The 13,938-nt window shown below is 46.5% G+C and overlaps 1 protein-coding gene across 1 annotated transcript; it reads right to left on the bottom strand.

The window, feature by feature from the left end:
• Positions 1-617: 617 nt before the first annotated feature.
• On the bottom strand, positions 618-12,977 carry lrfn5b (leucine rich repeat and fibronectin type III domain containing 5b). The gene is made up of 6 exons (XM_069686631.1): positions 12,923-12,977; positions 6,915-7,831; positions 5,969-6,143; positions 4,977-5,310; positions 3,249-3,549; positions 618-2,330 (listed from the first exon to the last, which is right to left on the bottom strand). The coding sequence occupies exons 2-6, from the start codon at positions 7,803-7,805 to the stop codon at positions 1,629-1,631; spliced, it is 2,403 nt and encodes an 800-aa protein (XP_069542732.1). The 5' UTR covers positions 7,806-7,831; positions 12,923-12,977; the 3' UTR covers positions 618-1,628.
• Between the last annotated feature and the right edge of the window lie 961 nt (positions 12,978-13,938).

Raw genomic sequence — 13,938 nt, 5'->3', positions numbered from 1 at the left:
CTGCATACTGTTGTATTTCCAGCTGAACATGCTGTATCCCTGGAAGTCTCCTGCTGTGAGACACCAGTGCATGTGTGTAAAAATCAATCAGGCTGCATCCGACCACCAAACTGCACAGTGAATCAGAGCTCGTATTCCTGCGGATAATGCATATCATGTCATGTCAGGCATTACTGTAACTGGAGAATTAGTCGCGCACTGGTTCCCACTGCGGGGCTCGTGTTAAAGCTCTCCTGCGGCAGGTTTCCGCAGTCCGAGGGCACACGCACGCCGCTGTCAGACAGGCGAGGAGATGCGCAGGCGAGAGGCGTCCCCGGTGACTAGCATGGCCTCTTTTCATCATCTGCTTCCCTCCTCTCTTTGAACAAACACAAGGGCTCAAGGCAGGGATCTGTCAGAGGTCCACCACTCGCAGAGAAAGGGGAATTATGTTGCTGCAAGACTGCTGAAACCCCAAATTCATTACCACTCTGGCTGCTGGAGCTTGAAGAAGTGAGGGACGCATCTTTTGTTTTTGTTCTGAGACAACTTCACAGCACGAAGAGGGCGGCTTTTTAATTCTGCGGGAAAAGTTGTGAGAATTCACAGGCTGAAAATGAGAAAAGTCTGAGCGTGTCCCTTTTATCACTGGTTTATTTATACTGGTAAACATCAAACAGAAACAACAGCAAAATCAAGAGCTGACGTCCTCCCATACTTGTGATTATCGTTTCTCTTACATCGACAAGTTAATTTACAACGGCTGTCGTCGGCGTGACACGACAACGTCAGTAAGTAAAAAATATGGAAATGAACCATTCCTCTGGATCTCATCCACACGTTTTATCAGATTACTCCCCCCACCTGTCATGCTGTTGTCGTTGGCTCAATTGTCGCTCGAATCAGTCACGACAGGAATCCTATCAGAGCCGAGTCTTTATGTAATTATGTGATAAAAATGTATCGATTCAAACCCGAGGGCAGTATTAGGCTGAAACGACTTGTGCCACAAAAATACTGCATTGTGCTGCGTCTGGGGGTGTAGGGATGAAAAGATGGAGGCCTGTCTGTCTACTACATTCTGTTCCAACACCTCTGGGATGTAAAGCACATTCGTAATCTCTCCAAACCACCGCCAAGGTAATTAAGACATGTCATTGTCTGTCTGTAGAGCTGGAGACAAGAATCGTGTTCAAAGTCTACAGAGATTGTATCACGTTAAGTAACAGGCGATGAGAATGTGAGTATAATAACCCCACCTTTGTGTTTCTTCCTTCCTTATAATACAGTCTGTCCGTGTTGCTGCTTTCAACACCACATGAACACTTATGGTTGCGTTGAGATTTACAGCCTCTCACACAACCTAACATTTTTGTACATGAACTTGTTTTATACATTTTTGTGCCTTTCATCAAAGTTTGATCGTTATAAAGAAGACTTTGATCGGTTATAAGGTAGAAAACAAACGTGAAACCTTCCTTCGTAACCTTGTTCGCCTGCCTTGCCCCCAAATATATGAGAGAAGCTTACAGGTCCCTCAACGGAGAGCACAAAAGCTCAAAACAAGGCATAAAACTCCTGTCCGTGTTTCACAACGGGCCACAAATCCAATCCAAGAAAGCAAGAGAACTCAGGTTGTAAACTCCAAATCATAAAGTGCTCTCCAGCAGCCACTCAGACCTGGAGAGCTTGTCCCTGGCCCGCTGAATGTTTGTTGTGCTCTCCAGCTGCGGCAGCTCTCCGCTTATCGACAGGCTCCTCTTAGAGCGCAGGCTGGCCCCGGTTTTGGGGTAGGCCATGTAGCAGCGCTCCCGATATGAGTCTGCGTTAAGAGAGTGCCTGCGGTTCACCCTTACGCCCCCTGCAGGCACAGTCATGTAATGGCGAGAGGCCTGTTGGGGCCGTGGACCCCTGGGTGGGGCAGCAGTCCAATTGATGGGCTGGCCAGGAATAGCCAGAGCGACAGCGGTATTAGCCATTTTAACCTTTGAGGAGTTATTCCGGTTCATGTTCTCGAGCTCGACGTCGGCCTGTGCTTCTGATCGGCGAGATTCTGAGGGTTTTTGTGGAGCGCTGGAGCGTTTGGGCCTCGGAGCGCCCGGGGAGGCCGGGTGCCAGCTGTGACTGGCAGCAGAGGTAGAGACGGTGCAGTCGGGGACGGAGGGTTTGGTGTTTGCTACGACGGCCGGCGCTCGCTGCTTGGCTGGCTCCGGGGGCGGGAGGGCGACTCTGAGGGAGTCCTTGTCATTCTTCTCTGGACGCAGGACCTGCTTGGAGAGAGACTTTGGGATCCCACAGCCCTGTAGCTGTCCGTCACTGCTCAGAGACCGAATATCTCCCATCTCCAGAGCCTGAGATGACAGGAGACAAGACGAGAGTACGTGAAAAGAGAGAGAAGAAGGGAAGCGATCAACCATATTTACAGAGAGGCCATTTTCCTTTGACATCATACTCAGGGTGAATGTCAAACTTCTGTTTTCAAGTTTTCCAAGCTGTATAAATTTGGGGTATCTTACAAATTTCACTACTACTCGATTAAACTGCGACTGAACAGAAAATAAACAGTGAAAATCTGGAGGGACATTGACCCATATTTCAAGTTGAAACAACAATGAGCTATGGTCAGACAACAGCTAGCTTTCGGCAACTTACTGGCTAACATTAGCATTAACCAGGAAGTGGCTAATAGCTAATATGACTGCTTGTTAATGTTACACAGTATTCATTAGTCACTAGCTAACGTCATGTTAGCTGGGAATTTACTTCCTAGCTAATGTTAATGCTAACGCCACGTTAGCTAGGAAGTAGTTGATAGCTAATATAACTGTTTGTTAAAGTTACACAATACCATAACGACATTAATAACTAGCTAATGTCTTCTTAGCTTATGTAATGCTAAGGTTAAGTTAGCTAGGAAGTAGGCTAGTTGAATGCTAGCACTAAACACTGTCTAACAGTAGTTTTTGGATATTAAATATGTTGTTTTATGTTGAAGTATGGCTATATGTGTCTCCAGATTTTCACTATCAATAGCAGTTGCTCATTAATCAAGAAGTATGCTAATAGTTTTAGATGCCCTTTATACGACTTATTACCTGGAACACAGCAGTGCAACATTATCACAGAATTTGAGCTTCCCGCCCTGAGGTCCTCAGATAAAAATGGCCGCAGTGTGATTATGGTTTATTCTATTGGACTTTCCTGCTTCAGTATGAACAGAAATAACGAAAAGAGAAAGAAGAAAACTGAGGGAATCAAGCCAAGCTGACCTTATCTGCATCTCCTTGGTTACACACCCGGTAGCGCACAATAAGGAAGATGATAAAAGCGAGCACTGAGGCCACGATAATCCCTCCGATGATAACCACGATGGTGCCGCCCAGAAACTGGGACTGCATGAAATGGCACCTCAGGTACTGCGGCTCCGTGGTGAAGTGGACACAGCCGATGACACGGGTGGCGGTCAGCGCGGTCACCTGGTCGTCATAGATAGCGAGGACGCACAGGTCGTAGTGCGTTCCCGCCGCCAGGTTGTTCACCAGGATGCTCTTACTGGTCGGAGGAATCATTCTGAGGACATGAAAAGAAAAGCTTTGTGAGTCCTGACATAGATTAGAGAGAGTTAAATGAAAGGAGGCAGAAGCAAATCAGATTATCCAGCTTATTGTTTAGTAGGATAAAATGAGATGACAATCATTTATCTCTCAGAGGGCTATTTAAGATCTGTCTGGGCATAATCTTTTGTGACATTTGATTTATTCTCTGCAGCGTCATTACTGATAAAAGGTTCGGTCGCTGGGGACGCACGACGCCTCATTTTTACCAACATCAGGATTACAGAGTCGATTCTCTAATGTCTCAGCGGCTCGTGAACACCATATGTGTCGTTGACTTCCAAGTTCCTTTTCTAAAAAGAGGTCCGTGCGACGATCCTATCACATCACAGTGATTAGCAGTAAATACAGAGCGAAGGAGGGTAAAGATGAAAGAATTCTCTGTGTGCCAGTTCCTCAGACGGGCATGTGCGACGCCTCTGATGCTTTTTTTGTAAAACACGGCCTGACGACTCTTTCATCTTCTATCAGTCCGCAGCTTAGTGCTGACATTCTGTTTTGATTTTGTTGATTAAGCATTATCAAGGTTTTGCACATAGTAAACGATACACTCCGGCGAGGGGGGATTAGGAGTCGAAGAATAAGAAGTCAGATAGAGTGCATTAGTCCGTCTTTCAGATAGGCCTAATAGACACCACAAATAATCGTGTCGACAGCCAGGTCCCCTCCTTAATGACTGAATATCCGACGGGACTTAAGCGTTCAAAGAAGAATATGAAGGTAAAACATGGGTCAGGGGATTTTGTATAATATGATTCTAATCAGATTATTTAGATACCTCCAGATTCTGATTTAAGGTTTGTTTGCTGTTTAAGTTATTTGGACAGTGTTTTAAGGAAAGGAGCCTTTTCTTCTTCTACTTATAATTTCAAGCTGTGTATTTATAAAAGGATGACGCCAGCCATTGGTTTGTGAATCCCTCTTTTGAAGCCTGGAGTAGGCATTTTGGCTGCCACCATCTCGGATTTTTTTAACTGGAAGTGACCATATTTGGACAACAGTATGGATACCCATCGTTATGTGCTAGTTGAATGGCCGCCATGGTAGCAACTTACTAATCCCAGGTAGGCATACCTAAAACTCACCCTGCTTTATTGTCTATTTTACTCTTAATGGGAGCATAATTTACTAAATAAACACATTGTGGTGTTTTAGAAGACCTAAAACTACAGATTGAGAACATAAAGTCATTAGGAAAATGTTTAAGGTCTAATAAATCAACCGAGAAATATAGCCATTGTCTCATCTGGTTTCATTCAATCAGAGTTGCACTCTGCTGGCAAAGAAAAAGAATGCAGCTTTAAGGCACTCCCACATTGGTTACGTCCACCTCTCTTACACAGTCTATGGTATAAGAACAGCAGGCCATCTCTTTCTGTTTACCTGTAAACCAGTGAGTCATCATAGCTGCCGTTGTATTGGATCTGGAACATGCGTATCCCGGGAATACTCCTCTGGAAGTTAAACTTCACCATGGCAGAGGTGGACGTGGCCTCCGCGATCACGACTTTCTTCTCCTGGCTCGTCTTCGCGTTCCCCAGAGGCAACCCTCCCGCCTCTGCCCCCGTCTTGGTCACAGTGGCGATATCTGATGAGCCGGGGTCGGGCTCCTGCTCTGCCACTGTGTTGTTGGTGATGTGAGGGAGTTTGGCAATGACCAGATCCACCGTCTGCTGGGCCTCGCCTGCCGGGTTGGAGGCCACGCAGGTGAAGGAACCTGCAACACAAACTAATTAGATCCTCCTTCCTGGTTTTTGTACTGTGGCGCAAACGTATTCAAGCTGCAATACAAACATATCTAATCATATTTTATGAAAAAGTTTGACATTAAGGGACTACATGGAGCCCCAGAAGTCTTTATCTTCTGTGCACAAGATAAAAATATTATCAGGAGCCGTATTATTATGGAGTAATACACTTTTTTAGTGATACACAGGCTAGCTGCTTCTCTCTGTTTACAGCCTGTTAAGATAAGCTTACCGGCTGGCTCCTGGCTGCACTGTAGCTTAATATTTAATGGACGGATATGAGAGTGGTAGCAATGTTCTCATGTAACGCTCAGCAAGAAAGTGAATAAGTGTATTTCCCAAAGTGTCAAACGTTAAGTTTCAAATGTGATTATTTAACCACTTAAACATAAAAGTACTTCCTTCTAAATAGAAGCTGATGACAGAAACTTGGTGGCTTACAAGGTGAAAAAGTCATTTTTTCCATTCATTGTGACCTTAATCAGCATGAGCCAACACTTCCTCGCTCTAAACTTTATCACCTGATGTCGGCAAATACTCCAGCCCCGATGTCTCCATCCTGCACAAGCAAACAAGTCATTTCATTCAGTCAACAACACAAGCACAGCCGCCGGGGAGTAAACACACCGGAGTCCTTGACGGTGCTGATGAGGATGTCCAACGTGCCGTCTGTGTGGACCGCCGCCCTGGAGGAGTTGGACATGAGGCGCCCGTCGGGGGCGATCCAGTGGATAATGGGGTCGGGGTCGCCTCTGGCCTTACAGCGCAGGGTCACGCTCTGACCCTCCAAAGCTCGCAGCTCCTGAGAGGAGGGAGGAGCGGCGGTTAGCGGGAGAACTTCCGCATATGTTAAATAATGTGAGACAGAAAACACTTTGGACAAACAATTATCCTTTGTACAGTCATTTTAGCTCCAAGTAAAACTGTCTGAATAACTGAGATAACATAATTAACTTCCATATTCATGATGTTGTGTTTTAAAGCGTCCTTCCATGTAAATACGGGCTAATCAGCAATTGATTATGTCAAGATATTGAATTAGCTTGATTACGAAGCCAAGATAATCAATATGACAGTACTGTGCAGAGCATATGATGGATAATTTTCTCTGCAATTATGCAAAAGATGTCAGCTGAATGTTAATGTGATGACATAGCTGTAGTTATTTGGCGAGGATTTGATCAGATAATTTTGTTTGGATGCATGAATCAGGGGCTAAACCACTGTAAGCTTTCACTGTGTAATAAGAGCTTCACTGGGGATCCATCGTAAACCTGCAAATAGCTTTATTGAAACTGAAAATCCTGCTAAAGAACTTCTCTAAAAACCCTCCACAGGCCACAATTTGATTACATTTTTTTAGTAAGTCCTATATATTTTACAATATTCGGTTAGCTGAGCTGCCCCAGATGAGTCCCAGAAGTCTTGTAAGACTCTTCTGGCTCGCTCGCAAAGCTAATATTTGCTGTGACAGTCGAAGAAAGCACAAAATACCACCTTGGATTAAATGAGACAGAATCCGATGTCTGGATGAGTGTAGCTTTAGTGAGTGTTATGTCTTACAGGGTTTTACCTGAGAGTGCCTGGTGATGAGAGGAGGCTCGCACAGGAACTCCTCCTCGGAAACGGTCCAAAAATAGCGCCCGGCGAGGTGCTGCGGTGAGGCGCAGGTCTCCAGATCGTCCTCCCTGCGTAACCTCCGCAGCCACAGCAGCTCGCAGTTACACCTCAGCGGGTTCCCTCCGAAGCTTAATGCGAACGACGTAGGCCCCATGATCCCCGAGGTGGCCAGGACCCCCGCTCTCTGGAAGATGGGGTCAGGAGGAAGCTTCTGGAGCTTGTTGGAAGTCACATCCAGCCGCTTGAGCTTCTGCAGCCCGGAGAAGGTGCCCTCAGGGATGTAGCTGAGCATGTTGTGGTCCAGATTGAGCGTGTGGAGATTGGACATCCTTTGAATAGCCACCCATGGAGCGCTTTCCAGATTGTTGTAGGATAAATCCAACTCTTCCAGCGCCGTCAGATCATTGAAGGCCCCGATTTGGATGTGCGTGAGCTGGTTGTTGTTGAGGATGAGGTGGTGCAGCTTAGACATGCCGCTGAAGGTGTCGTTGGTGATGCGGGCTAGCCGGTTGCTGTCCAGGTGAAGGGCTCGCAGGTTCTCCAGGTCTTTGAAAGCGTGAGGTGCGATGGAGCCGATAGTGTTCCTCGAGAGAGTCAGGTCTACCAGCTTGGTCATGTTAGCAAAGTCTTTGCGTTTGATGCTGGTTACAAAGTTATCTCCGAGGCGCATCTCCACCGTGTGCCTGTCGATGTTCGGGGGCACAAACAGAAGACCCTTTTTGTCGCACAAAGTCGCAAGGTTGGGGTTCAGCACCTGGCAGACGCAGCGTTTAGGGCAGATCTGAACTTTGTGCGCCTTCACAGCCACTCCGAGGACGATCAGATAAACCAGGAGAGACTCCATTTGGCTTTTCAGTCAGGTTAACACACCTAGAAAAGATCAAAGGAAGAAGAGAGAGAGAAAGAAGGGCAGACTATTTATCAAGCAGTAAAGAAGGCAGAGCGTTAAAACTGCAATTGTAGTCCGTCTCATTTTTATCAAACTGCAAATTTTGAAGCTGGATAATCGTACAGGCACTCCTTTTAAAAATGGAACTGGGGTATTCTGCTCTGTCAATTTAAAGCTCTCCCGCTAGATATGAAACACTATCGTTGCCAGCTCACAGCTGAGATCTACAGAGTCAAAAATCTGAGCAGGCAGCAAGGAGAGTTAATGCCTGAGCAAACAATAAACGCTGTGCAATTAGACATGAATCTAATTAGTCACCTGCAGACTTGAGAGTGAAACATCCCCAGTAATCTTATGTGATTCCTGTGACAGGATTCCTTTTTAGCCCCTGCTCCCCCAGTCGTCCTTTTTTTGATGTGATAATGCCCGTCCTTTTATGTTTGTGTACAGAGGGATGAAAGTCTAGACCGGCAGTCAGGGGCCTCATCAGAATTAGACTGATATCTCCCAGGATCATATCGCCAATAGGAAGGGATGATTGGGCCCAGTGCCTCGCTGAGGATGTGCTGTGCCTCACTATTGATTTTCTCTCTGCTCTCTCTGCTGCTACTCTTACTTATGACACAGCTGAGATGGGGGATAAGGAGGGATCCATTTGATGAATCCTGAGACCTTGTCAGGGATATAGCATGTCATAAAAGTAAGACAGCGGAGATCAGATCGCGACTCTGAAGGTGCGCCACAAAGTGTACTCAAGCGAGCGCTGTGATTATTTTTAGCAATGAAATTTAGTGTCGTTTTGGTTGAACATGCAATATTCAAGCCCCTGGGTGTCCCGTTACGGCACACGGGAAAGATCAACAATCCAATGAAACACAGAGAACAAGAGATCCAATCCCACAGCCATAGTAAAAATCCAAAGGCTAACCTTTAAATACCGAAGAGAACTGCTGATTTATTATCATAGCTTTCTGTGGTTTGCTGGTAATGCCTCCATTGTCTGCGTTTGCGTCTTGGAGAGAGTGTGCATATAAGAAAAACCTTGCCTCAGCAGAGAGCCTGCCAAATGAGTGTCTTCATGCTTCAAAAGCTTCTGTTGCACCGGAGCGTTGACACACAACTCGAGGTGTAATAACCTTGACAGTCGGAGTATATGAGGAATATATCATTGAGCAAAAGAAAACATCAGACAGGATGAGAGTGACATGCCTGCCATGTGGGGGCACATTTTCAACGGGGGAAGGGGAGCTTAGGAAAGCCGGGTGCCAGCCGCTGACAACAGCCGCGCTTTGACAGGCGGGTAAAATGTTTCACAGGCCGACAAGGAGGCAGGGAAGAGGTCGCTTTAAAACGGCCTGTAATAGCGAAAGGAGGGATGAAATCATTGGAGGGAGCACCCTGGATGTGACATTTTCATGAATACTGCTGATCAAGCAGCGATGAATCAATGTCTTTCTTGACCCATTTTTACAGGGGACAACTTTAGTCACACAAGAGCCCTGTTTCTGTGGATGCTAGTCTGGGGGTGCAGTGCTGCAGAGAGTGATGCTTAAATGCTGCCATGACTCTCCTTAAAGACGGCAGATGATTTCAGTGTCAGGCGCTGCTGCAGAGCTATGTGTAGTCTCTCTAAGCACCTGTGTGGAAACTTTTATATCTAATTTGTGTGTGCATCCAAGGAGACATTTCAAAGCTGAGGTGTTCACAGGCTTGTTGGTGTTGATGCGCCGACCACCTTCTTGCTCTGCCTCCGAACCGCACGGCCTCTGGATGTGCAATGAGGCGCACAGGACCTGCTACTTCCAGACTCGCATGGCGCTGAAGACGTGATATCGATTCACTCGGTGGAGATGAGGCCTTTTCTCTCTGCTGAAAACTCAGCCAAACGTGAACAGAACGGTCGCAACTGTAATCCCGCTCCTTGAGGACAAAAGGAGGGCCCCTCTCGCTGCTGCGGCCGGGGCAGGAAATATCTGTCGCTGTCTGCCCTTAATTTGCATTTAATTATGGTCGTTCCACGCAGATTTGCATAACAGGTTGCACTCATCAGGTACAGGAACAAATAAGTAGATAATCAATCAATGCATTCATCAATCACACACTTCATCTTTAAATGTCACACCCCCAGAAAATCATTATCCTTCATGTTGGTCTGTTCATTACAGCAGGGCGACGTGGGAGGGCCACAACTAAACAAGAAAACAGATAATCTACTGATGCATTATCCGTAATCTCCTTCTTAGTCAATCAAATGTGCGTTTACTACCTCTGAGCAGGTCTTTGTGGCCCTCAGAGAGCAGAACAGACTGACAGCACACACCCACACACACGCACCAGTGGGTGGATTTGTGCCTAATAGAGGTAGCTCACTACACAACAACCCCCAGCTATGGAGACAGACATTCATGTGCAGCAGCAGCAGCAGCAGTAGCAGCGGTGGTGGTGTACTGTAGGAGAGGATATCTATGCTCTCCCTGGGGCAGCATTCTCCAAGAAAAGCCTTATGCAGCACACTGCATGCCAATGCACCGGTGAGGTCATGGGGGATATGTTTTCAGATGGTCTAACTTATGCTGGAGCTCGTGTGAGAAAGCCTCTGCAATCCACGTCTGGGCAGGGAATCAGGGAGAGTTAATGAGATGAAGTCTACCTCGCAGGTCGACACGATGGCACATGGCGGCGTCTCACCTGGTTCACTCGCAGGGAAAAAGCAGCCGGACGGGTGCCACTGCCAGAAATAAGCTCTCTCTGTTGTGTCAAGGAGGTAAACTGATGCTGCAACATGATGGTAAAATGGTATCGACGAAGCAGTGAAATGGGTCCTTGGCCCGGCTGCTTTATGAGACCAAATGGAGCTGCTGCATCTGCTGGAGTGGATCATATTTTGACTGAAATTCCATTTTGTCGGGTAACTGCTCGTGTAGTCCGAGTCCAAACATCCTGACCAAACACTGATGCAGTTATGGAGCGTCTCGCTCACACATCTGTGTTTGTGAATGTGTGCATGTGCTGTGACACCCTTTTCCTGCAGAGTCTGCCAATGTTAGAGTGCGATAGCTCTTGGGTGACAGCCTTGATGCCATGGCAACACAGAAAAACGTCAGTTTTAGGGTGAGATGTAATCAGCGGCTCGTTTTCAGATCACCTAATAACATTTCAAACAAAGAGGCCTCTCTGGATGACAGGGGGTCCTTGACAATTGAGGCCCTGGTTCTGGGCCAGGGCGGACTCATTGTAGCGTTTATGAGCCTGTTGTGATGAGAAGAGGAGGGATTGTACATTCAGCTAATTTTCTATTGGATTCAGTGTTTGGACTGACTGAATCATTACTGTTTTCCAGTCTAATAAAAACCGAAATGACTTGATGTAGTTGAAATGATGTGTGGGAATGTGTGTGTGCGCGTGTGCGTGCCAGGGGGATAGCATACTAAGCAGACCCCACTGCATCAATAGAAGTGCTGTTCATCAGCATTTACAACTCCCCCTTGTAGGTCCAAGTGTTTTCCTTCACACGCTATCACAGGAAATTCTCTGATACCTTGATATGCTGCAGATCTCCTCAGCGGAGTATCCGTCCAACAAATCAGCAAACAAACACACACAAAAAACGCTCATTTTTCAGATGGTGTTTTGTATTACAGCGGGAGGCCACATTTAAATGCCGATCACTGACTCCGGGTCTTAATTCCTGCACCGGTGTGACGTGCCCTGATGTGAGCAGGGCTTATGACCAGGGATTTTCTTCCGGAAAGAGGAATACAGAATCCATGCACACCGCCTCTGAATATCAATATGGTGGACTCGAGTGTATATTCTTCACAGTATGGGCCCGCAGGTCTGTAGACTTTCAAAACTGCCAGCTCCCGAGTGCAATTTCAGGAGCAGGAAGTGAAAGAAGAAGCACAATTCTTGCTTCTCTTTTGTGAAAACACTATGCTCTGTTACATGGGCTGTTTTCATGTAACAGTATAAATGTGGAAGAATACAACCCGCCAAAATAAAACCAATGATCATGTTTCCATTGAGTCATTCCCCCCCTCTTTTAAAGACCACCAGGATGCTGTGTTTTCCACCTCACACAGCAACAAAACGGCTAAATAATGCATCATCCGTTTCTCCTTATTTGTTGTGTAATCAAAAAGCACACACACACATATGTTGGCCAGATGTGTGTGTGCGAGTGTGTGCCTGTCAAAAAATCAGCTTCAAGTCTCGTGAAAGCACTCAAAGCATATTTTGTGGCGAGTAGGAAAAATTTAGGTCAGTGAATGTGGAGCTGGTGTGCAGAACATCCTTACATACATATCAGTGTGTGCTATCAGGGAAGGTAGCAGCACATAAGCTACATGACTGAGTGCATTAACATAGCAGTGAGAGCAAACAGAAGCAGCAAAATGAGGCGTGGGCCTGATTTCACTGGTGTAGCTGTTACAATGGAGCCTCAGGCGCTCATGAATAATAAGATATGTGATAACTAACACTCGACATAAGACAGGAGCGTTAGACCCCGTCCTTTATAAGAAATCACTCAGTCTCCATCAGTCACAACATGCCCACTCACTCATCCCTTTATCAGATGTTTTACTTAGGCTCATTTAGACTTTATCACACCTTAATGACTGGTGTGTAATTTGCATACGGTTTAAGCACAGCACAGAGCAGTTAGATAGCCTATCACTGGATCCTGTGTGCTGATAACACACACAATAAAACAAAGAAACATCTGACATCAATCATATCCTGCACGGATCACAGAGCGGGCTGAATAATGGCCACATTAGGGATGATTCTCACTTTCACCTGTAGGGAGAGAAAAAAACAACACAGGATGCAGCCAAGTGAATACAAATGATCAAATTGTTATCTGACAGCGTTCCTGTGCAATTGAGGATTTTTTTTGACCTTGCGGTGCAGGTCCTGGGCTGGTGGGTTACAGCCACAACCCCTGTCACGAGGGAGAACCTGAACCCTTGCAGGGAAAAGTACTTTAAGTCAATATTGCGCCCCAAAAGAGTTCAGAGGCTCAAATTCACCCCAATCGCAGCCTGTGCAATGAAAAATATTGAAATTACCTTGCAGATGAAACATGAAGCCAAGTCAAAGGAGGGTGTGTTTGAGCTGATTTCCTCCGGAGAGCATCCTGAGAGCGTCTTGCCTTAAAATTGGACCGACTGTGAGATGATTCAGGTGTCCCGAAACACGCGTCTCGGCTCCTATAACATGTGACGGCCTGCGAAACCAGCGATGCCCTTCAAGAAATCCATGAGCAGCAGATAAAGGACGACTCCTCTTCGATAAAGCCACACCGGAGAAATGTATCGGCGTCCCCCTCTTTTTTAGCGAAAAATACGCTTTGCTTGGAAAAACGCAACCTGACGCGTCCCGGTGTGGCGCTGAGGGCTGCAGCTGTGCGGGATCGCCTCTACTGCGCATCCGCCTGCATGCACCTCCAGAAGAGAGAAAACGCCTTTTGTAGCGGCAGCCTGCTTGAATATCCACAGCGCTGCGAGTGACTGCTGCTGCTGCTGAATCCAGCCAGATGTTCCTATCGCTTTCACGCGTTTTTTTTCTTCCTGGCGACGCACGGCTCACTGCGAGTTAATCCAGATTGACTGAAAGGTTGCTGCCATAATATGTCCCCCCCCCTTCCTCCACCCTCCTCCTCTTACTGCCCCCGGACTACTGTCAACCACCGACCCGGCTCCATTTCTGACCAGAGGTGCTGTGCTCGGAATGGTAATCAGCGCGCTCCGAGCTGCACAGAGAGCATTTGTGTGCACAGACAGATGCAGTTGCCTCCCAGCCTCTCTCACAGGCAAGGCATCATCATTTATTCATGTAGATTGAACTCCACTGCACGAAAATGCAGCAGGGCCTATAATATTCTCTAACAATTAAATTAAATTGGAAAAAAGGGGAGAGCAATGTTTATCAGATTAGACAGGGGATGAAAAATGAGTCTAAACAAGTGTGTTATTGAGAATCCATCCATTGCTTTGGATAAAACCTGTACTGCACTGGTACATCTGGTCTGGAAAAAGCCAAATATAGCAGCCTATGGCTGAATATCCTGCATGTATTACATAGA

Source organism: Semicossyphus pulcher, unplaced genomic scaffold (assembly GCF_022749685.1).
Source record: "Semicossyphus pulcher isolate SPU_LCO1_2020_fin unplaced genomic scaffold, fSemPul1.0.p SCAF_11, whole genome shotgun sequence".
Taxonomy (NCBI): domain Eukaryota; kingdom Metazoa; phylum Chordata; class Actinopteri; order Labriformes; family Labridae; genus Semicossyphus; species Semicossyphus pulcher.
Note: the sequence above shows the minus strand (reverse complement) of the source record. Positions and strands in the feature narration are given on the sequence as shown.